This window comes from Eulemur rufifrons, chromosome 23, assembly GCF_041146395.1.
Source record: "Eulemur rufifrons isolate Redbay chromosome 23, OSU_ERuf_1, whole genome shotgun sequence".
NCBI lineage: Eukaryota > Metazoa > Chordata > Mammalia > Primates > Lemuridae > Eulemur > Eulemur rufifrons.
In genome coordinates, this window is record NC_091005.1 from 16,570,989 (window position 1) to 16,594,825 (window position 23,837).

Consider the following 23,837-nt stretch of genomic DNA (forward strand, 5'->3'; position numbering starts at 1 on the left):
AATGAACTCAGAAGGAAATCTCAGAAACATACATTAAAACAAGATTTTTTTAAGCTATCCAGTTGGAAGATATTTGTAAACAATACTCAAAACTATCGAGGCTGCATTTGTCACTGCTGGCGTACATATAAAATACCAAAACCTTTCTGGGAAAAATTTGGCAAGATTTATATAAGACACTTAAAATTTTCCTTTCTTAATGGACAGTATCGGCCACCCTATCTCTTCTTCAATTCCCTCTTCTCTTGCATATGTATGGCAATAGCCTTGCAAAAACAGGAATAGTGCCAACACATCCCTGCACAAGCCCTCCCCACAAAGGCTGAGATCTCTAGCCTCAAGTCTCACAAAGCAGGAAGTGGTATTCACACCCGGGTCTCACAGAAGTTGACGGCATAGCAGTAAGGTGCAGGGAGGCCTTTGCCCTGCGTCCTCATGGAGGCCAACACACCAGATTTTCAATAGACTCTGCATTGTAGCCGCAGCCCAGGACTCGCCCCTTTTTCATGCCTATCAGTACGTGGGCTGCTGCAGTGAGAATATACGATTGATCTGCAGGCTATTTTGAGGCTGGTGGGATGTCCAGACTTCTAAGGGGGGGTTTGAGCAGAAAGAGCAGCCTGCTCAGTGATCTATGTCAGAAGTATTCAGGATGGTAGCCACCCTAGAACTAGTTTTCATTTTGCAAACAGCCAGAGATGAGAAGCCTACTGAGCATTCTAGAAGAGTGCCTGGTCCTCTAAATGATACATTCACCAAAATGATATTTTGAAAATAAGGAAACTGAGGCTTAGAGAAGTTACAGTGGATTTCCTGGTGTCATGTTTAGAACGCAGCAAAATGGGGTGTTAACTTAGGTCAGGCCAAGTTCATTTTCTTAACCGCTAATCACAATGCCTCATTTTTCCATCTTCCTTCAACATCAATTACATTGAGAAGCAAACATAATCTGGTACTAAGAGCTTAAAATGGCCAGGCCATTTACCATGCTGCACAAGGTTCCCTGGCCTCTCAAGTCCTGGGATGAATAACATGCTCTTCACACCTCTGGGAAGGACCAAAGACCAACTGGGGGGATAAAAAAAAGATTACTCACCCTCTTATCCCATATCCGTACATCACCGTCATGGCTGGTAGCAAGGCAGTTAGCATTTTTTTTATTCCATTTGACCTGGGAGGCACCCGCTGCAAAGAAAAATCAGAGGAAGAAAGCTGCTGCCCTAGTGATTTCTGAAGCAGAGCGCAGGACATCCAGGGGAGTTGGATAATGACTTCTGGATGAATAAGCACAGAACCCTTCGAGTTTCCATGACTGCACCAACTCCAACATTACAGATAAAACGAAGCCAAAAAGTCAATGAATTAACACATGGAACAGGATCACAGTCACCTAATTGAGGAAATAATTGCAGGAAGAAAATCTACAGGTTAGTCTGAGCAGAATCAGCAGGAAGATGCTGTTTCTTACGGAGCAGGAGCTGAGCGAGGCACTGCTGGCTGCTAATTGACTTGTCACACAACCTGACCCTTCCTAAGCCCCAATGACTAATCAGAAGAGCCTCAGCTCTCACACCAGCTATGTCTCTCTCTCTCTCTCTCTCTTTTTTTTTTTTTTTGAGGGACAGTCTTAGAAAAACACAACCTCAAGCTGAAGGCCAGCTGCAGAATAAACCCCAATGGTGGCCAATTCTGCCCTCGAGGTTACGTGCCCCCCCAACTCTCATCTCCCCAACGGCAGCATCAGACACGGCCATTGGCACCACACTGAGTCAGGCAAAGGGAACACCCTTGGCACTGAACATACTCAGTCCTTTTCCCTCCCACTCTGCCAATATAGAGAAGTAACATTAGTGACAAAAGAGCGGCTTAGGACAGGAGGCATAATGTGAGATGCCAGAAAGGGCTGAGACATATGGAAAACTAAGACATAGGAGCACTTCCAGCTGATTCTTAATAAATCAAGTTAATGATGCTAAACCAGAACCAAAGTGAAGGCGCTCTTCCTGTCTCTTCTTGTCCCTGCTCATACAGCACGCAAAATTCTTGCTTTGACCTTTCCCTTTGGCTGGGCGTTTATTACTGGGGAAAGCCCTAGCAGACCCAGCTTTGGAGAGTAACCTCATCCAAGCAGCCCATAGAGTGTGATGAGCAAGGACTCAGAATCTAACAGGAAATGGAGAGGCCTAGAGCTTGTCTCTGATCAAAAATATGCTGCCTTGGCTTTGGTTAGGCTGTTTGTCTTTTTCCTTAAGACACAGGTCATCTGAAGTTATCTAGAACAAGGGGTGGCAACTGACAAGTAGAGCAGATTAAAAAAAAGAACAAATGGTGGAAACCGCAGAAGATGAAGCAAGGTAGAATAGTCCTTGGGTGACTCAGTTTCTTTACTAAGAAAGAACACCAGCTAGAGGAGAAAGTGTGTAAGAAGAGCTTGCTCTATCCCCTCTTGACAGAATTACTTGAAAAGTTCTAAGAGAACACACTTTTCCCAGGAGGGGGCCCATCAGAACCCAAAGGCTCCCAAAGGATTCTGGGAACCCCCAACCCAACCTGCTTTACTTGGATCTTGGTCAAACAGAGGTCCCAGGCTGTGAGAGCTCTCAGGCACAGAGAATACTCTGGAGGACACACAAATATGACTATCTGCCCAAAGGGCATGAACAATGTGCTCATTGATGGATGGGGACCACAGACCCTGGGAAGCACGCAGTATCCGGCTGCACCTCTCAGGGAATGTTAGATTCAGCAGCTCATAAAGGTCCACAATCCTCTCATTTGCCTTTTTCCTCCCAGGGTTGCTTGGCCACCCCTGAGAAACCTCACTGAAGTGCAAAAAGGAAAGAAGTCTCCTACTTCTATTTTTTAGAAGAACCTATAACAGAAAAGAAAGCAATTAGAACAAGTGGGCTGGAATAAAAGAACCACCTTCCTTTTTGGGGTTCCTCTGAAACCAATCTAACTTAGAAAACTGCAAATAGAAATAAATGAAGGCAGGGGAATGTGATTTGGGCATTTACAGACCATTTGTATTTTTATTCGGTTGTATGTCCTCTGCAGCCAGTCTATGTCTTAGAACATAAGCGCCTATGGGGGTGGCGGGGACTAAATGAATAGAATTATTGAGCACTTAGCATAGAAGCACAGATGTTGGATTCCTATACCCATGCAACCAACATTTACAGTAGTCTCCCCTTATCCATGATTTCGCTTTCTGCAGTTCCAGTTACCCATAGCATACGTGGGGTTCAATGTTATCTGCCGTTTTAGGCATTCAGTGGGGGTCTTGGAACATATCCTTTGAGGATAAGGGGGGACTACTGTATTTTAAGCATCTCCTTGGATCGGGCACAAATGCCTGTAGTGCCCAAACAAAGAGACTAGTCTATACCACTGAACAAGACAGGCATGGTCCCTAACTTCACAGATCACATAATCCAACCACTTAATGTAATCGTGATGCTAAGTACCTTTAAACAAGGCATGGGGTACGGAGGAAAAAAGAATCATGTATAGTAATCATTTTAGAGCAAACACCAAATGTGTATTCAAATGTAACAAGAAGATACAAAGAAATAGAATTTAAGAGATAGAAACCTATGTTTTTATCAAGGATGCCAAAATACTGATTATTAGGCTTTATCACTGTGAGTAAATTGTGTCAGTTTTATACCCACGTTCTACTCTAAGAAAGTGGTGGGAATATTCCCTAGTAGCCCCAATTGAGAATTCCAAAAATAGTCAATTCCAACTAAGCAATGAAAACAGGCAGATCAGAAAGTAATTTCAAAGACTCAGCCCATCCATATTAAATGACACCATGGGGACACAATCAGCATAATCTAGATTGTGGAGTAAACACAGGACAAACAATCTGGTTTCTTTAATTAATAAACTGCAGGGAAAGAAAAACAAATCCAAAAAGGAGAGGGAAAAGATATGTACCAACTAAAAAAGATGAGGAATATATTAACCACTTGCAAGTATGGACTTTATTTGGATTCTGATTCAAACAATTTTTCAAATAATTGTAAAAAAAATAAAAAGGCAAGTAAAAGAGAAACTATTGGGGAAATCCAAATACTGCTTAGGTATTTGATGATATTACAGAGCTATAGTTAATATTTTTAGGTATGTTCGGTATTCTTAGGTATGGTATTGTGGTTGCTTTTTTATAAAGGGATCCTTCTTTTGTAAAACTGCATACTGAAATATTTGTTGGAGAAATGATATGATACCTGGGTTTTGCTTCAAATCACAAGGGGGATGAAGGCAGGGGTGAAACAGTGGGTAGAAGTAAAGATAAAATAAAATTGGATGTACGATGACAATTGTGGAAGCCGATGATGAACACAAGTTCATTTTTTTTCTATTTTTATAAACATTTAAAATTTTCCAGAGTAGAAAGTTTACAAACAAATCAACTTGGTTCTTGTCCTTGAATTACACTCGGAAGTCCTAACTCTAGTTCTGAGAGCAGCATACGGCAAGCCTCTTGCAACATGGGACTTCCAATTTCACCCAGCCACAGAGGAAGGGACGGGAAGGAACGGGATGCAGACAGGTCGGGGGACGCATACTCACCTACAGCAGATAGGGCAATGGTAGGTTTCCTTGTGTCTCTGAAATAAATACAAAAAGAAAAAATCAAATGCCCAATTCACAGGCACCATCCACCTGGTGCTTTATACCCTTTGCACATGTTTTTTTCCCCTCACTTTCCTTTCAATGGGAACTTAGAGTAGATCCACTTCAAGGGCCTTAAAAAGAAGTGCAAAGAGAAACCTCTTTCCCTCCAGGTAGATGAACTTTCTCAGCCACTTCAATGAGGTTGAGTCTGAACTTCAAATGACATAGTTGTATCTATAGAAAACAAATTACGTGATTCAGGACAGCCTGGGTTACTCCCATGTAGTGAGAGAGGAAGCCAACAGAATCCCCTCCTTGTGTCACTTCTTATAGTGACAATGAGATGACAGTCATGGAAGTATAACTACAAGAAACTGCCCATCAGCATTTCACAGGCAGATTAAAAAAAAAAAAAAAAACTACTCTAAATGTTCACAATAGCCAAGAGGCAGAAGCAACAGATGAAGAGATAAACAAAATGTAGTATATCCATACAATAGAATATGATTCAGCCTCAGAGAGAGGAAATTCTGATGTATGTCACAACAGGGAAGAAACTTGAGGACATTATGCTAAGTGAGACAAGCCAATCACAAAAAGATACATATGTATGATTCCACTCACATGAGGTGGTCAGAGTGGTCAAATTCATAGAAACAGAAAGGGTGGTCGCTAGGGAGGAGGAATTACTGTTTAATGGATATAGAGTTTCAGTTTTGCAAGACGAAGAAATTCTGGAGAACTCTTGCACAATAATGTGAATACACTTAACACTACTGAACTGTATATTTTTAAATGGCTCGGATGGTAAATTTCACGTTGTATGTTTTTTCTCACAATTAAAAAAAAAAGAACTACTCTGAATATAATGGGAGACAGACAGAGGCTCCACCATTTACTATAAAGTCAGAGGGGCAACTTCTCCACCAAATGGTGAAATCACAGAACTGGGCGGCACCCTAGGGCTCATGAAGCCAGATGAGGCAAATCTGCGGCCTCAGTTTACTGCTTAGCAAAGCTGAGAAGGATTCAGTGTCTTTCAATCATGAAAATAATAGTTTTATGTACATGAGGGATACTCTCTAATCTTGTCACGTAGCTCCCTGGGTGTTATTTAAGAGTATCCCTCTTTCGCTTCCCCTGGATTTTGTGCTCTCCTCTCTAGCAGTGACTTTAGGCCGAACATCTCTGAAGTGGTCATCTGTAATATGCGCAATGCTTGGTGGAGTCAGCTGGACGCACCCTTCCTCCGAAGAGCCCCTCTCAATGGTCTGTTCCACCCAATACCTGGCCTATCTTCGGCCTACCATCCCACCTTTCAGTGAAAACATCACAAAGCCACTGTCATGAAGGAAGCAGAGTGACCTGGTTAGAGCACAGGGGGTCTGGGTTTGGGAGAGTGTGCAGCCTACCCCTCAGAGCAGTGCTCTCTAACTCTACAGCACAGGGAACACTGTTCTCCAGTGGGAGAAGGAATAGACATTTACAGCCTTATGCCGGGCTGGGCCCTCGGCTGGGTGTCCCTGTATTCTTTACAGGCGGTCATTAGGGCCCTTTTACAGATGGGGAATTGAAGCCTCACAAAGAGTAGAGACCTGAGCAGATGTGTCTCTTAGCACTGCCTGCTGCCTCAGAGGTGTGTCTATGCCCTGTCAAAATCCCCCACCATCATCACCTGCCACCTCAGTAAATTCCAGCTCACATTCCAAATGCCAGCACCTCTGTTTCTTTGCCAAAGGGATTTCCCAGACTGCTGAAGCCCACTTTGCAAACCTTCGTGACAGGGCTGGAGTGCCAGGGAATTAAGACCCCTGGGGGCAGGCTTCACCAACGACTGACAGTGTAGTACCCCACTTCCTTAGCCCTGGGTGGGACTCCTGTGATGGGGAGTTTCACACTAGCACCTGTCACTCTCCAGCAAGACTACCCTCAACCTGCTCCATGTACCCAGTGGATAATGCTCCCTTTATTTTTGGGATCCTGATCCTGCCTCTCTTCTTCATTCCACCAGGGTTTCTTTCACTCCTAAATGATATATTTGCACTCAAATCCTTATCTCAGGGTCTGTATCCAGGGGAAACCAAACTAAGACATTTGATCTCTAAAATAAACATTCCAAATCATTCCACAGCCAAGAAATTGTGCCTCTTAATTGTTCTTACTTGATATCCCAAATATAGATGTAGGTGTCCACAGAGCTGGTAACCAGGAGGTCTGGCTCGAACACTGCCCAGTCCAAGTCGCTGGGACAAAAGGAATAAACAGAACAGCAAAGAAAAGAAAAAAGTTCAGAATCCAGTTCCAAAGCACTAGCAAATCTAGTTACCAGTGGCTTCAGAATGCCATCATTAATGGGCTGGGAATCTCCCAAGTTCTTTGGGAATGAACAAGAGTTAACTGAACATGGAAGGAAACTTTCAGGCCCTTCGCCCTGTGGTTACCAGCTACACTATCACCTGCTCCCAGAAAAGAAATGGAGCGTTTCAACTTAAAACAATCTCTCTCTCTCTCTCTCTCTCTCTCTCTGAATAAACAGACAAAACAAAGGACAAACATGCACAGTAATCTCTGAGTTATCATTTTCTAAATCAGACTCCACCACAGGTACCTTGGGTGAACTCAACATCTGTTAAGCAGCAGCAAACTGCTGTGCAGCTCTCAAGGAGGGTGACAGGCCCCTGGTGCCCCACTCGTGCTCTCGTCCCTAGACAGGCAGTGACTCCACAGAACATCTTGCACAGGCCCAGATGTCTCACATTTCCCGTCTCTTCCAGGTCAGCTTCGCCCCCTGCCCTCCCCGCTGCTACTCCCCAGAAAAATTTTTCCCAATCCACAAACATGACCCAGGGAAAGAGTGGATCAAAGAACACTCTGGAAGCCAACTGGAGGGCCTGAGTAGAGGGTGAATGTGCATTTGGTTAAGTGTTTTGCAGGAGCTGTGTGGTAACCCACCGTTGCTGGGGAAGAGCAGAGGGCTGCACCCTGGTGTCTCCATGTGCTCCTGGGCGCTGCTGATCGTGAACCAGGGGGTTCTGCTGCATAACTTCCTCTACCTCCTGTGGCAAAGATCAGCTCTAATCCTCTACTCTGGACTGGGCTGCATCTGTCTAAGCATCTCCTGGGACTGGGGTCAACAGCTACACGATGATGCTTCCTAAATTCCCATCGCTCTTCACTGTGTTCCTCACCAGTGGATATTAATGACTCACTGGCCGCCCAGGGCCAATGCAACCCAGAGGGTCAAGCCATGTGAGGACGGCATCCCTGTTTCACTCCCTAAGGGACTGTGACAAAGCAAGACAGGCCAAGGAGCTGTGGGAGCACTTGTGCCTACCTGATTACGCGAGTATGGCCTTGCAGGGTTGTGCCGACTTCCCCACTGCCGTCTTTCCACTTATAAAGGTCGACCCGTTGGTTACTCTGAAAAGAAACAAGGGAAATGAGAGAGGACAAAACAATTTAAAAATTTTTAAAAGATTAAAAAAAAACAGAAGCAAGAGAAAGAAGGTAGCGGGTAGCATAGCATGCACATCAGAATATATGCTCGCACCCCAATCTGGTTAAGGCAGACAAGAGGAAGCCATGCGGAAGCCAAGCTGCATGGCAGAGATCCTTCAGGTTGAACTTTCTAAAAAAACCCATCAGAAACAAGTGTAATTAGCATTAACTTGAGCTACCCACAGCTCAGTAGGTAGGGCTGTGAATCTCAAAATGGAAAGGCAATACTGTCTTAAAAGGGACCCACCCTGAACTGAAAGTACAGATGCACTCCTGAGCACATTTATAGGCTCTGGAGATGTTCCCAACCTCCTCCCCGACCCCCGAAGGTCACACACTTGTCTCTCCAGCTACTGCCATACTAGATGTGATTTTCAGCTCACCCTTTCCATTACGAAATGCCCAGAGTCCACCTCCCACACTTTAGGAACACAGGTACACAAGAAAGAAAAGAGAAATACCACCAAGAGGGTGATCTAGAAGGCAAAATTACATAAGACTCTTTGAAGTATGCCTATATGGAATTTCTTAAAGGGTTGAGCAGAAAGAGACAGGGAAAATGGATTAGAAGAAACCAAAACTACAATAGGAAAAAGGAAGCAAAACAAGTGTCTTGGGAGGTGGGGAGGAAAAAAAAAACAAAAAAAAACCCAAAAGTCTCCATCAAAGAACACTTCACTTAGAAACAACAAAACAGCAAAGGCTCCCTAAATATCATGAGTTTATGAAACACACTGAAAGTCAATAAAGATTACTAATAGACTAAGAACAATTTAATAGACTGAGGCCATTTAATAATTTCTGAACTGACAGATATAACAGGTTTTCATTTTAGCTCAAAAATAGTCAGATGTATAAGTTCTGAGATTTTTATCCTGAAATGCCAGTTTCCAAATCTAAATAGGTAAGGTTCTTGTGAAAAGGTTACAATTCAAAATAGCTTCTAATGGGAAAAGCAATGAAAATAAAAGTCCCCTCAATTTATAATAATATTCTCTACCACTTCCAGAGGGTCTGCTAGTGCCTATCTATGTACTAGGCACCTTAATAAATCTGACTTCTGACCTTTCCCGCCATCCTGTCCTGTCATCACCCACGTTATAGATGAGCTCCTGAGGCTCAGAAAGTTGAGCTCAAGATAAAACAGTGAATGTTAAAACTAGGATTTGACCTCAGATGTGCCTAACTCTAAAGCTCTTTCTCAAAGGTTGCCTTCCAACCAAGAATGACAAAATAAAAAAATAGATAAATTGAACTTCATCGAAATTAAAACTTTTGTGCAAAGGATATTATCAACAAAGTGAAAAGACAACTAACAGGAGAAAATACTTGCAAATCATCGATCATATAAAGGTCTAATATCCTGAATAAATAAAGAACTCTTGCAACTCAACAGCAAAAATATAAACAACCCAATTCAAAAAAGGGCAAAGGACTTGAACAGACATTTCTCCAAAGACAACATATAAATGGTCAAAAAGCAAATAAGATGCTCAACATCGTTAGTCATTAGGGAAATGTAAATCAAAAATTTATAATAAGGCACCATTTCATACTCAACATAGTGAATATAGTAAGGGATAATGAATTGTTCACTTTAAAATGATTAATTGGTTGATGTCCAAGGGCAGAAGATTTTAAAAAAAAGAAAGCAAAATGATTAATTGGCCCAGGCACGATGGCTCACATCTGTAATCCCAGCACTTTGGGAGACTGAGACGGGAGGATCACTTAAGGCCAGGAGTTTGAGACCAGCCTGGGAAACACAGCAAGACCCTATCTCTACAAAACAATTTGGGGACATGCCCCTATAGTCCCAGCTACTCAGCAGGCTGAGGCAGGACGATGGCTTGAGCCCAGGAGTTTGAGGTTACAGTGAGCTATCGCACCACTGCACGCTAGCCTGGGCAACAGAGCAAGGCCTTGTCTCCAAATAAAAAAAAGATTAATTGTCAAAAAACAAACAAAAAAGGCTGTCTTCTTCCTTACCGCTCCTGAACAAATGCAGTGTTAATCCACTCAGGCCAAGTACTGAGTAGTCAGCCTTTATCACTGGTTCCCAATCAGGGGTGATTTTGCTTCCCAGGGGACATGTGACAATATCTAGAAACATTTTTGGTTGTCTTAACAAGGGGGAGAGAGGATACTATTGGGATCTAGTAGGTAGGGGCCATGGATGTTGCCAAACATCCCACAACACACAGGAACAAGGAACAGTCCCCACCAGAAAGAATTACGGTTGGCCTAACATGCCAAGGTCGGCAAACCCTGGACTAAATGATCAAGGCCAGAGGGTGAGAGGGGAGCTTAAGGGCCCAGGAGTATAAGCTGACAAAAAGAACTCTTTTCTAACCCCCAAGAAGAGGCAAAGAATGCAAAGGCAGTAGAGTGACTCTCTCTTTCTCTTTCACAATAGTCTGGAAAATCAGTGCCAGCTCAGACAACCATGGCTAAAGTCAGATCCTGTTTTGGAAATGACTGGGAAAGCAGCTTTTTGTTCCTCCTCAAGCTGACAAAGTTGCTCTTCTCTCTTTGCTCAGATGCTTTCCTTCCGCAGACTGCTGTTCCTGACGAGAACAGATCCAGCCAGCATACAGAATGGTCCCACCTCTGGTTAATAAGAAGGATTCCTTCAAATACTCTCCTTCCAGCCCAGCGCAAAAGGAGCAAAAGGTTTAGATCTCTAATTGTTCTGGGAGAATAGCATGATGATACAGAATTTGGAGAAAGATGCCAGAGATGATCCAGTCCAGAATCTTTTTGACTAATGAATCCCTCAGAAAAACTAATAAAACTTACACATTTTTTCTCTGGAAAAGTTCACATATAAACAGGCACATAAAATGTGAGGGGGTTAACAAATCTAATGAGTCCCAACTGAAGAAGAATGCCTTCCTTTGAGCACAAGGGTATAGGGAGTCTTCTGATTCCTTCAAAAGTGAAGGTCAACCCAGACTAGCTTCCCAGTTACTGTGCTTAGAATGTCTTTCAAAGTCATCTACCATTCGGCCACTGGCTAGGTACATAGCTGCTGATGAAAACAGGTTCTCACCACGCACAGAAATGGAGGCATCCACCTGTTTCCTTTTCAAAATCTGGATTCAGTGTCTAGAAATACAAGGCCTGACAACAATGGCACCAGGAAACATTTCCACCTGGATTTAATCTGTAACTTGCCTCTGTCAAAGAGAACCATCCAAACCTCTTTTCCAACTGAGCAATAAGGATTGAATTCTCTTCTCTACACACGACATGGACCTGCCAGCCCCAGATGACACATTTAAAAGCATTGTCCTGTACTCCTTGAATGAACTCACCGAAGCTGCAAAATAGTACGCAAAGCTGTCATGAGGATTCCACTGCACAGCTCCAATATCCCATTTGCTCTGGCGAGAGATCTTTCGGTGACCTTCAAAAGGGGCATCTAGATTAACGATGTATAAGAATCTGCGTCTAGGAAAACGACATCAACATTATAACAATATGACAGCATTAGCATGAAGATAGAAAAGCACATTTGGAATTGCATACAGTTTGCAAGCAGTGTTCTAAAAAACCCCAGATATAAATGTGACATTCATCTACTCTGAAAGGCATACAAGTGACAAAAGTAACTCAAGTTGGCTGTTAGGCAAAGGCAGGCAGTATCCCTTTGACAGTCTACCTCCAGAGATGGCCTTCCCTGCCATGTCTATCCATGAGAGCCTGACCTCTTCCCCTGGATTCAGCTCCACTCTGCCCCTCTCCCAGCCCTTCCCAATCCCCCAGCTAGGATTAATGACTAGTATTAATTCATTCCACATTATTCCCATTGCATGGTTTGCATGTATCTCTGTAGCAGGACTACTAATGCTAAGGCTCTACTCCTGATTTAACTAAGTGTTTGGAGTATGGGCCATGTCTTGAATATCTCTGTATGCCATACCTCTTTGGTCCCCAACCCCTGGGCCGCAGCCTGGTACTGGTCCATGGCCACTTGGGAACTAGGCCACATCACGACCTGATCTCTGCCTCCCCCACTCTCCCCACCCCGTCCATGGAAAAACTGTCTTCCACAAAATTTAGAAACCAGGCTACACAGCAGAAGATGAGTGGCGGGCAAGCGAGCGAAGCTCCATCTGTATTTACAGCTGCTCCCCATAGCTCACATCACCGCCTGAGCTCCATACACACACCCCCACCCCGTCAGTGGAAAAACTGTCTTCCATGAAACCAGTCCCTGGTGCCAAAAAGGTTGGGGACCACTGCCCCATCTCACTAGGCACAGTGCTCTGCACTCAACAAATGTGTGTTAAATTAAACGCATCACTTATCACTAAGTCAAAATCCTACAGAAAATCTCAAAGTCCCCTGCAGGCTGACTACCGGTGAAGGAAACTAAATTAAATCTATCAGGAGGGGAAATGATAACAAACAAAAAAGGAATAATGAAAATAACATACTAAGTGCCAATAATGTTCAAGGTGACATCAGTATAAAGGATCTGAAAACAGGGATGTTCTATGTTCACCTATTTTCTTCTTACTTTAAGTAAAAAAAAAAAATCCTTGTGTGAATCAACATCTCCCTAGCCATCAACTACTGCTTTTTCTCTAGAGACCACTCCAAGCCCCTGAATAAGAATGAGGATAGAAAGGTTCAAAAATGAAGAAAAAGATCAATAGTCTCTTCTCAGAAGAGCTAGGAAATAGCATGTAAAACCCTAGGTGGAAGCAGACACCCTAAGGAGGGAAGGTTGAGAGAGAAGAAAAACCCAGGGAAGATACAATTTCACAGAACTTAGGAGACTTCTAAGAAAGTTAGTGCAGAACAAAGATCTAGAACCTCTGGCCTCCTCTAAAGGAATCACCCGATCCTGTGATGGCCGGCCGGTGTGTTCCCATTAGAAAGAAAACAGTACAAGGCTACGAGATACACGTATGGGGTGTGTATCAATAGGAGAGTCCAGAGACCTCATAGAGCAAATGTAAGAACAGCAGAAAGTGGGCACTTTAGGGTGAACATGCCTGACTGAACATATGTGTTTATGTTCATTCCCCCAGTGACCCACCAAACTAAGAGCAATGAAAAAAGACAAAAACCCACAAAGACAAGGAAAATGAGAGAGGAAATGAAAGGCAGATGGACAAATGGTAATTGACTTAGAGTAAAGAAAGCTAAATAAAGCCCGACTGCCTGTAGAGGGAGGTGGATGAGAAGCCTTATAATGCAACTTGACTTTTTAAACTATGTACACATATTGCCTTAATTTTAAAAAGATGCTTTAAAAATGAGTAGGAAATTAATAACGTAATACGCCAAAGACCATTGATTTGCATACTTTAATGAGCGAACCGTATGGTATGTTAATTATATCTCAATAATGTGTTTTTTAAAAAGTGAGTAAGGAACTAGGGACAGGAAGGAGAGATACCAATTTTTCCTTACCTATGCACCCAATATGACACAAGAAAATGGTATCAATATTTGTCTCTGGGGAAGGAGGTCAGAGGTAGGACGGAACGTAAATTAAAACACAATTTCAAAATAAAATAATGAAACTAACAGAAAAGAAAATATGGTCACTGATTTGTAAATGGGTTAATAAACAGCAAAGTTAAAGAAAATGCAGGTGATTTTGAGAGGTAAGGGTTGTAACCCAGAGCAACTTGAAGAGAAGGGTACCCTTGACCATTGAATGTTATCACATTGGTACAATGTTAGGGATATTAGCAAAGGCAGAGATGGCCCTTCATTGCCAGAATCTTAAACATTTTTGAGCTAGAGGACACTACAGAAAGTATGTGGCTCAATTCCTTCACGATGCAATTGAACTCCTTCATAAGAAAACCAAGGTCCAGTTAGGCCAACTGAATAAATGTCCGGGGCATCATCAGTAGTGGATTACCTCAATCCTAGTAGCTATCTGATGATACCAGACTGCATCCTTGAAGAGTCTGCATAATAAACAAAAAACTCTAATTTCAAGACAAAGCTATCAGTCACTAAAATTTCAAAGGAATTTGATTGCTTACCTGTTCGGACAGAGACAAAATAAACTGCAAATAATCTCCACTAGTACCCCTGAGGTCACCAGGGTATCAGAACTAAACTCCATGATCATAATCCTTAGATATATTTTCCAAGTTCCTGGAAACCTCCTGATGAGCAGTTTCTTCCCCAGAAATCATGGCAGACAAACTCTGAAAGCTCACTTACCCAGAAAGCACTGCATGCTGCCCAAGACAGTCCACAGACATTGCAGTTGCCTATGAGAGAGAACACAGATTCAGTCCTGCCAGCAAATCCAGCTCAGGGCAGAGAAGGCTCTTCCTCTTCTCATCTCTCAGGTAGTTCCCGGCTAGCAAGTATCATTAATTCTCTACAGAGGATACTGTTTTGTGTTTTTTTTTAGGGACAGGGTCTCACTCTGTCACCCAGAGCTGGAGTGCAGTGAGTGGCAAGATCACAGCTCACTGTAACCTCAAATTCCTAGACTTAAGTGATTCTCCCTCCCACCTCAGGCTCCCGAGCAGCTGGGACTACAGGTCTGCACCACCATGCCCAGCTAATTTTTTATTTATTTATTTTTTTTTAGAGATGGGATCTCACTATGGTGCCTAGGCTGGTCTCAAACTCCTGGCCTTAAGTAATCCTCCCACCTCAGCCTCCCAAAGTGTTGGAATTACGGGTGTGGGCCACCACCCAGCCTACAATGGATACTTCTATCCCTTCTAGTTTCATATTCACTTTATTTTTAATTTTTTTAAAGACACGGTCTTGCTATGTTACCAAGGCTGGTTCCAAACTCCTGGTCTCAAGCAATTCTCCCACCTCAGCCTCCAAGTACACATTCACTTTTGACAACAGGGCAGTTGCTATCTGTTACCCCTCACACCAGGACTACACACAGCCAGGATGGCACATTCTAAATTGAGGAGATGAAGTCCTGGAGCCCTTGGGGAGTCTGACTAGCTCAGAGAAAACAGCAGCTACTATGCAAAAAGAGCCTCTTCCAAGTGAAACCTAACCTAGGACATCCTCTTCCAACACACACATACAAGATACCCATGCCTTTCCAAAGGGCATGGACTCCTCCTCAAGCCATATGGCAGCTGGCAATATTCAAACACCACCCCTGCTGAATCCAAGGTCATATGCTTGTTATTGAGATGCCCAGTTCACATTCAATCTGAAGTTTCTAGCGCATGTTGCTGGTTTCCATTTTCCAGGTCTCCCAATTCCTAGGGAGCATAACCATTTAGCATCCAATGTCTGATTCCCAAACAAGACTGCACTGAGTCCAAAGAATCTGCCTTCAGGCCAAAGTACATGGCTGATTAAACCTGGCAGTTATAGCCCTAAATTCTTTTATTTGGACAAGTTCAAATCCTGCTGCATTCTCATGGCATCATCATCAGTTTGTGCCACTGTTTGGTTACTGAATGCTCTAAGTTCTTTCCAAGAGAAAATCCATTTTGTACATTCTGCCACAATATCAAATCACAAATGGTAAACAGAAATTCTTTCCCTCACCTTCACTGACCTTTTTTAAGAGGTTTCTCACACTTGTCCACCCTCAAAAAAAAAAACAAAAAAAAACCATAGGTGATATTGGGGACAAGAGGCCAGAGTACTCTCACTGGAGGCTGAAAAGTGATTAATATGCATCCTTCATTGCACTTAGAGTCGTGAGCAGAGAAAAGCCCAGCTGGAAAAGCAGGCGGTGAAATGAGATGCCATTTCTAGAACTCCTCTGTGCAATTTATAGATTAATGGTACGAAAGAGGGCAAGATGGTTCCACCAACAAGGTCAGTGTCATCTTTCTGGAGGGGATGTGGGAGACAGAACCCTAAGATGGCCCCCAAGATTCTGGGCCTGTGGTGTATATACACCTTCTCCCTGCTACTCAACCCTAATCAAACACTAATCCAGGTACTGCTGTGAAGGGATTTTATAGGTGTAATTGATTAAGGTTCCAAATCAGTCAACCTTAAGATAGAGACCTGAAACAACCCAGTGTCCACTGATGGATGAATGGATAAACCAAATGTATTAAAGACATACAATGGAATATTACCCAGCCTTAAAAGGGAAGGAAATTCTGATCCATGCTACAACATGGATGAAACATGGAAACATTATGCTAAGTAAAGTACACCAGACACAAAAGGACAAATTTTGTAAGACTCTACCTAATAAAAGCAAATTCACAGAAACAGAAAGTTTAGGCTAGAGGTTGCCAGGGGCACAGGAAAGTGGAGAATAAGGAGCTATTGTTTAATGGGTACAGATCTTCTGTTTGGGTTCTTGATGAAATGTTCAGGGGATAGGAAGGACTGAGAGACCTAATCTCATTGGCCTTTTAAATCTAGGTCCAGAGGTCAGAGACAGGAAGTCAGAGACTGAAAAGGTGAGAGATTCAACATGAAGAAGATTCTCCAGCGCTGGCTGTGAAGATGGAGGGGACCACATGACAAGGACCTGAAAGTGGTCTCTGGAAGTTAACAGCAACCCCTAAATAACAACCAGCAAGAAAATAGAGATCTCTGTCCTACAACCCCTACAAACTGAATTTTGCCAACAACCTGAATGAACCTGGAAGTCGATTCTTCCTCAGTAAAGTCTGCAGATATGAATATAGCTGGCTGACACCCTGATTTCAGCCTGTGAGATGCTGAACAAAGAATCAGCCATGCAGTGCCTGGACTTCTGACCTAGAGAACTGTGAACTAATAAATGGGTGTTATTTTGAGCTGCTAAATTTGTGGTGTACAGTGACAGAATACTAATAAAGTGTGATCTGGAAATAGGATAAAAAAGTCATGCCCTTTGGTTCAGTAATTCCACCTCCAGAATATAGCAAGAGTTTTATGCACAGAGCTGCTTATTTTATGTTATCTGCAAGTAAATAATGCATATCTATGCAATGGGATATTCTGGAAGCATTCAAAAATGACATGAAAAATGCATTAGTCAAAACTACAAATAAAGTATCGTAACTCACCATATCAGGGGAAGCTATTTAAAAAAGAAAAACCACAGAGTACCAGAGTACTACTCAGCCACAAGAAACATGGTGATCTAGCACCTCTAGGATTATCCTGGATGGAGCTGGAGTCCATTCTGCTAAGTGAAGTATCACAAGAATGGAAAAACAAGCACCACATGTATTCAACATTAAATTGGTATTAACTGATCAATACTTAAATGTGCACACATGGAAACTTAGAAAAGAAGTAACTTGCCCAAGATCACATGGTAGATTGGTGGCATAACCTAGACACATTCTAGCACCAAACTCATAACCTCTTTGCTATACTGTGCTCTTCCCCATTCATCACTGCATCTCTATATTAAGTTTTCTAGAAAACAAATAACTCACGGTGTTCACATCTTCATCGTCACGTTCACCAAAAATAGCCCTACGATGTCCCTCCATCTCTATAGTTTTCAAAATAAACATTAAGTGAAACTGAAAAAACAGGAACCAAAGCTGGATTGGTCCAGAAAAATACACAGACTTTTAACTATTTATAACTTTGCTCTTTGCTCTTGGCTAAAAAATTTGCCAAGTTGTTTTTTTTGGTTTTGTTTTTGTTTTATTTTGATTTTTATTAGCACAAAACATAGTCCTCAATCTTTATCTTTCTGAAAGAGTTGTTAGGCTCTACTATATGCCAGGCACTATGGATACAGCAATGAACAAAACAGAATTTCTTGTCCACATCAAGCTATCATACCTACATTTTACTAACAAGTCACCAACCAGGTCAGCAGAGAGTATACTTTCTGCTGAGATGCCTCATTTTCAATTTCAAGGTAGCAGAAAAAAAGAAAATATTGGAGAATATCTTTATGAACCTAGGATATGGAAAATTTTCTTAAAAAGACTGAAAAAGCACAATCCATAAATTTAACTGCATTAAAATTAAACTTCCGTTCATCAAAAGATACCACATAGCTGGGCACAGTGGCATATGCCTACAGTCCCAGCTTTGGGAGACTGAGGTGGGAGGATCACTTGAGGCCGGGAGGTCAAGGCTGCAGTGTGCCTGACTGTGCTTGTGAATAGCCACTGCACTCCAGCCTGGGCAACACAGTGAGACCCCGTCCCTAAAAATAAAATAAAATAAAATAATAACAACAATAAAAAGATACCATAAAGACAACAAAAAGGCAAGCCACAACCTGGGAGAATATATTTACAACCTATGTAACCAATATACAATTAGAATCTAGAAAACTTTTTACACTCTTCTTAATCTATAAGAAAGATGACTCAATTAAAAAACGGCACAAGACATAAACAGGTATTTGTGTTAATAATGATCAATATTGATCCATTAATTGTAAAAAATGTGCCATACTAGTGTAAGTAAGATGTTAATTACAGGAGAAACTGGGTACGAGGTATATGGAAACTCTCTCTACCATCCTCTCAATTTTTCTATAGGTCTACTTAAAACTATTCTAAAATAGAAGTTTAAGAACTGTGAAAACCATTCCAGGAGGCTGAGGTGGGAGGATTGCTTGAGCCTGGGAGTTTGAGGTTACAGTGAGCTATGATGACGCCATTGCACTCTGGCCCAGGCAAAAGAGCGAGATCTTGTCTCAAAAAAGAAAAACAGGCCAGGCACGCTGGCTCATGCTTGTAATCCTAGCACTCTGGGAGGCTGGGGCGGGTGGATTGTTTGAGCTCAGGAGTTCGAGACCAGCCTGAGCGAGAGCAAGACCCTGCCTCTACTAAAAATAGAAAGAAATTATATGGACAACTAAAAATATATAGAGAAAAAATTAGCCGGGCATGGTGGCGCATGCCTGTAGTCCTAGCTACTCGGGAGGCTGAGGCAGGAGGATTGCTTGAGCCCAGGAGTTTGAGGCTGACACCACAGCACACTAGCCTGGGCAACAGAGTGAGACTTTGTCTCAAAAAAAAAAAAAAAAGAAAAGAAAAAAGAAGGAAAAAAGAAAAACAAAAAGAACTGTGAAAACCTAAATACTTTTTCCTAATTCAAAATTGTTAATTGATATAATTGATTTTTAAAATTTATTCATTCAATAAATATTTGTTGAGCACCTGCTAATACCATGTTCTATTCTAGGCCTAGGGATACAGAAGCCAAAAAAAAACAAAGTCTCCATCCTCTTGCAGCTTACATCATGGTAGGGGGAAAGAGTAAAATAAATAGTGAGGGGAAATATGGTACCAGAAATGATCAGAGAAGTGGGCAGAGACTAGTACACACAATAGTCCAAAATAAAGGATTGTATTTTATTCTAGGTACCATAGAATGCCACTGAAGGATTTTCATCAAGAGAGGGATATGAACAAATTTATGTTTAAAAATTCACCTTTAGGCCAGGTGCAGTAGTTCACGCCTACAATCCTAGCACTCTGGGAGGCCGAGGAGGGTGGATTGCTTGAGCTTAGGAGTTTGAGACCAGCCTGAGCAAGAGCAAGACCCATCTCTATCAAAAAAGAAAGAAAGAAAGAAAGAAAAACTAGCTGGGCATGGGGTGGTGTGCGCCTGTAGTCCTACTCGGGAGGCTGGGGCAGGAGGATCACTTGAGCCCAGGAGTTGGAGGTTGCAATGAGCTATGACGATGCCACTGCACTCTGTCACTGCTGGGGTGACAGAGCGAGACTCTGTCTTAAATAAATAAATGAAAATTAAAATTAAAAAAACAATATCTCAGTCACACTAGCCCCATTTCCATCACTGAAAATTCTACAGGATGGTGTTGCTCTAGAAGTTCACCTCTAAGCTTTCTTCTAGTGTTAACACTTACTGATTGTAGGGACCACTTCAGAGTAGTTACCAAGCAGCACAGGTTCTTCACTATTAATCGGTGACCGTAATATCTCGAAGCATTGTTTTTTAAAGTAAGTAACACTTGTATAAACTATAAGTACCCTTCAGGCTGGGGTTTTCCCCTGAAAAAAATCTAAAAGCTTTAATTTTAAAAACTTATTTCTTAAAAGATGTGGAGTGTTTTAAAGTTTATCACTCTGGCCTTCCTTTTCAGAAAGGCAATATGACAAGTTTTAAATTTTTCTTTCTACATTAATAAATTAGTTAATAAAATGGGTTCCTGCTCCTCCAAATCATCAGAAGCAACCACAAAACCATGCTAATTCACACAAAGATCTACCCCTGTAAATAGAAAAATCAGAAAGAAAAACTCCCACAGGGCAGTTAAATTACCCAATTTACTGTTCCCTTACTATGACAACTGCTGATGAGGTTTAATTATTTGCTACTACTTCATAGCATCCTAATATATGTGTCAGCACCCTCTCTGCGGGTCTCTTCAATTACATCTTTAGAAAGAAGTAGGGGTGAGACTACCTGGGTTTCCGTGAGAATTAAAGCGTTTGCAGATTGGCAGCTTTTAAATTAGCAGGCTTACAGGCACAATACAGGATTCTGTTCTGTCCTAGTCCCCAGTGAAAGCAATTAACAACAAGGGTAACAAGAATATGATTCCTTTTCCCTAGGAGTCTGGCGCCTCCCTAGGGAGAGCAGGCCTCACAGAGACTCCATGCTGACAGTGCCAAGTGCTTCTGGATCTTTAATCCAAGTGCTGCTGCTCAAATTCTCCATGGGGGCTACTTATTAGAGTGTACCACAGAGCAAACTCATTCATCTTTATGGCCAAAGATGGGATGGAGTTTTAAGGAAATAAGAAACACCCCACCTGCTTATTGTAATCCAGATTTCCCCAATATAAATCACCTGAGTAGCAACACAGTGCCTGGCACAGTGTGCACCTGGTAAGAACTCAATAAATCCTTGTTGAATAAATGAGTGAGTAAAAGTCTGGTACACAGAAGGTATTTAGTAAATATCTGTTGAATAAACAAAAAGAATCACTGAGACACTGTCCTAGATGCTGAGGAAAGAGGGACATGATGTTTACTGTGGAATGACTGTATGACAGGTTCAGAGCTACCCACCTTGAGGAAAGTGGTATAACGAGCTGAACAAGGGCCCTGGGGTCGAAGCCTGAATCCAAACTCCAATGCCACTGGCCACATTACGGGAGGAATCAGCAAAGTTACTGGGATCAGCCAAAAAGGGATCTGTTTCCCTTTTCGGAAAAAAGGAATAACACCTACTTATCTTGCATGGTTCTTTCATGGAGTAGAAAAAGAAAATATAGATAACTCGCTTAGCACAAGGCCTGGCATATGGAAGACATAGTATAGAAAAATGGTAAAAATCCCTAGGAAAGGCCAGCGTTTCTTGAGGTTTACCACGTGTGCCCGTCACTGTGCCACACATTCTAAACATATGACCACATAAAGTCCTCACGCCAATCTTGCGAGGTAGGTACGATGATATCCCTTCTACAGGTGGGAAAACACGTTTGATGAGTGTTGACAGCTTAGGGGCTGCGACAGGATTCTAACTTGGGCAACACAGGCAGTGTACACTCCTATCCGCTACACAGTATTTTCCATTAACATAGCGTCAGGAACCACTTAATTGCTTAGGCCCTTTGCAAACAGTGCTGCACCGAATCCACCCCCAAAACCTTGGGAGGCAAGGGTAAGTGCACGCCGCTGAGGCTCAGAGAAGTTCTGCGACTTGCCTGAAGTCACCAAGCGCAGCCCTAGGCCATGGCGAGCGGACACCTTCTCGCTCATGACCCTGGTCATGGGAAGCCTCCCCTCAACATTCACTGGCGCTTCAGCGACCCAAGGAGGACCCCACTCCCCCCGTAGGAGTGGGGAATGCCCGTGCACAATCTCGAAACCCCGTCCGTGCCCCCCTCAACGGTCATCAAAAAACTCCGTGCTCCCGGTCACCCCTTGCCCACCTCCCCAGCCCCAGCTGGGGGTCTCCCGGTAGTCTCCCCGACAGAAGCAGCAGCATGGGGGAAGGGAAGCGGGGAGAGCGCATGCCCAGACGACTCCATTCGGCCCCCGGCTCACCTGGGAGTCGCGAAACTCCACCACTACGTTCTCACTGCTCCATCGAGCCGCCATCTCCCCCGCCCGGCCTCTGAGGCCCAAGACGGCGCCCTCCCACCCCTAGACCCGCGTCCCTCAGCTCCCTTAGCCCCACGCAGCCCGCGAGTCACCCTCGACACGCCCCGTCCCCCACCTTCCGCCTGACCGCAAACCATTGGCTGACCCAAACACAGGCTCCGCCCCTTCTTCCGGGCTCCTCCAATTGCGGCACTGTACCTGCCTAAACCAGGCACGCCCCCTCTCGCCTTCGTCACTTAGTTGCGCCTCCCACGCTCCCTCGCGGCTGTGGACACGCCCCTGCCGCTAGCTCTGCCTGGAGTTGTAGTCCAAGGTCTAGCTGCGCGTGAATGGCCCGGGAAGTGCTGGCAGGTTAGGGTTTGGCCAACTGGAGGCGCCTTTGGTCCTCGCTTTTTCCTCGCTGGTGTCGCTGCCATTCGCCCAGACCCAGTCTACAAACCAAAACCTGATGATGTTCATGCAAGCCCAAGATAGCTCTTCTGATGCCCGACGTCAAGATATTGAAAAGTCTGAATGCGCTATTGTTTCATACAATACGGCAGCGCCTCCCAAAGTGTCCAGGGACTCTTGGAGGTCTCCACGACCCTTCCAGGGGGTCTCCAAAGCCAAAAAAAGTTCATAATCATACTAAGAAGTTATTTTCACATTCTTTCTCTCGCCAGTGTACAGTGGAGTTTTCTAAAGGCTCCATGATACACCTTGCCACAGACCCAAGGTAGACATGGATATGAGAATCCAACTGTTTTCTAGTAAGCTAAACTCTGAAGAGATTTGCCACGCTGCTTGCTAGAATTTTTTTGTTTTGGAACATATGGTTATTACTTTTCATTTAGAAGTGTATTGTTAAGGTTAATGTGAATTAATATTTAAATGAAATTATGAATATTTTTTTAAATTCTCAATTTTAATTTCTAATAGTTACCATCAATACATATAGCCCACATAAAAGTTTTTGCGGGGGTCTTCAAAATTTTTTAAGAGTGAAAAGAGATTCTGAGATCAAAAAGTTTGAGGACTGGTCTGAAAAGCAGTGGTGTTTACAACTAATTGATCACAACCAGTTACAGATTTCTTTGTTCCTTCTCTAATCCCACTGCTTCACTTGACTAGCCTTAAAAAAAAAAAAAGTTTGAGAACCACTGTGCTAGCATGGTGGGTGGTGATAAAGTTTCCTCTTCAGTCTCATTCTCTTAAATCCTGGCTTAAGTGGTTTAACTACAGTTTCCCTACAGAAGTGGAAATTAATTAATTCATTTGGTTGTTGTAAAGAACCAAGCACAGGGCCTGGGATATAATCAATACTTTAGTATAAACTACTATTAATGTTGTTAATATTATCACTATTTGTCTAAGTCATTGCATGCATAGAGATAAGTAGATGGTCCCTTCCTTCCTGGAGTGTTGGGTGTATATAATAGGAAAAACAGATTTGTTGACTCCTTAGGTTAGGGTGACCAACCTGTTCAGGTTGCCCAGGCCTTTCCACATTTTAGCACTGCATCCCAGCAAAAGTCCTGCGTTCTAGGAAACCCTTCAGTTCTAGGCAAACTGGGACAGTTGGTCACTCTACAATAGCTATGTGCTTGGCAGAATGAATTGTGTATTATTAATATAGTAGACTTGTAAGCAATGTCAGGAGAGAAAAGCCTAAATGGGGGACCTAAAATGGTATCTTGAAGAAGGTGACATTTGAGCTTTTCAGTATAATATTAAGATATTGATAGGGTACACTGT

The 23,837-nt window shown here is 42.9% G+C and overlaps 1 protein-coding gene across 1 annotated transcript in view; it reads right to left on the minus strand.

The window, feature by feature from the left end:
• LOC138373727 (GATOR2 complex protein WDR59) overlaps positions 1-22,204 on the minus strand; it is a 36,831-nt gene extending 14,627 nt beyond the window's left edge. Inside the window, exons 1-7 of the mRNA XM_069456284.1 lie at positions 22,047-22,204; positions 14,323-14,372; positions 11,442-11,577; positions 7,961-8,046; positions 6,789-6,869; positions 4,582-4,619; positions 1,097-1,185 (exon numbers count right to left, since the gene is read on the minus strand). Coding sequence (XP_069312385.1) covers positions 1,097-1,185; positions 4,582-4,619; positions 6,789-6,869; positions 7,961-8,046; positions 11,442-11,577; positions 14,323-14,372; positions 22,047-22,100 — 534 coding nt within the window. The 5' untranslated portion in view covers positions 22,101-22,204. The remainder of the gene's footprint in view (positions 1-1,096; positions 1,186-4,581; positions 4,620-6,788; positions 6,870-7,960; positions 8,047-11,441; positions 11,578-14,322; positions 14,373-22,046) is intronic.
• Between the last annotated feature and the right edge of the window lie 1,633 nt (positions 22,205-23,837).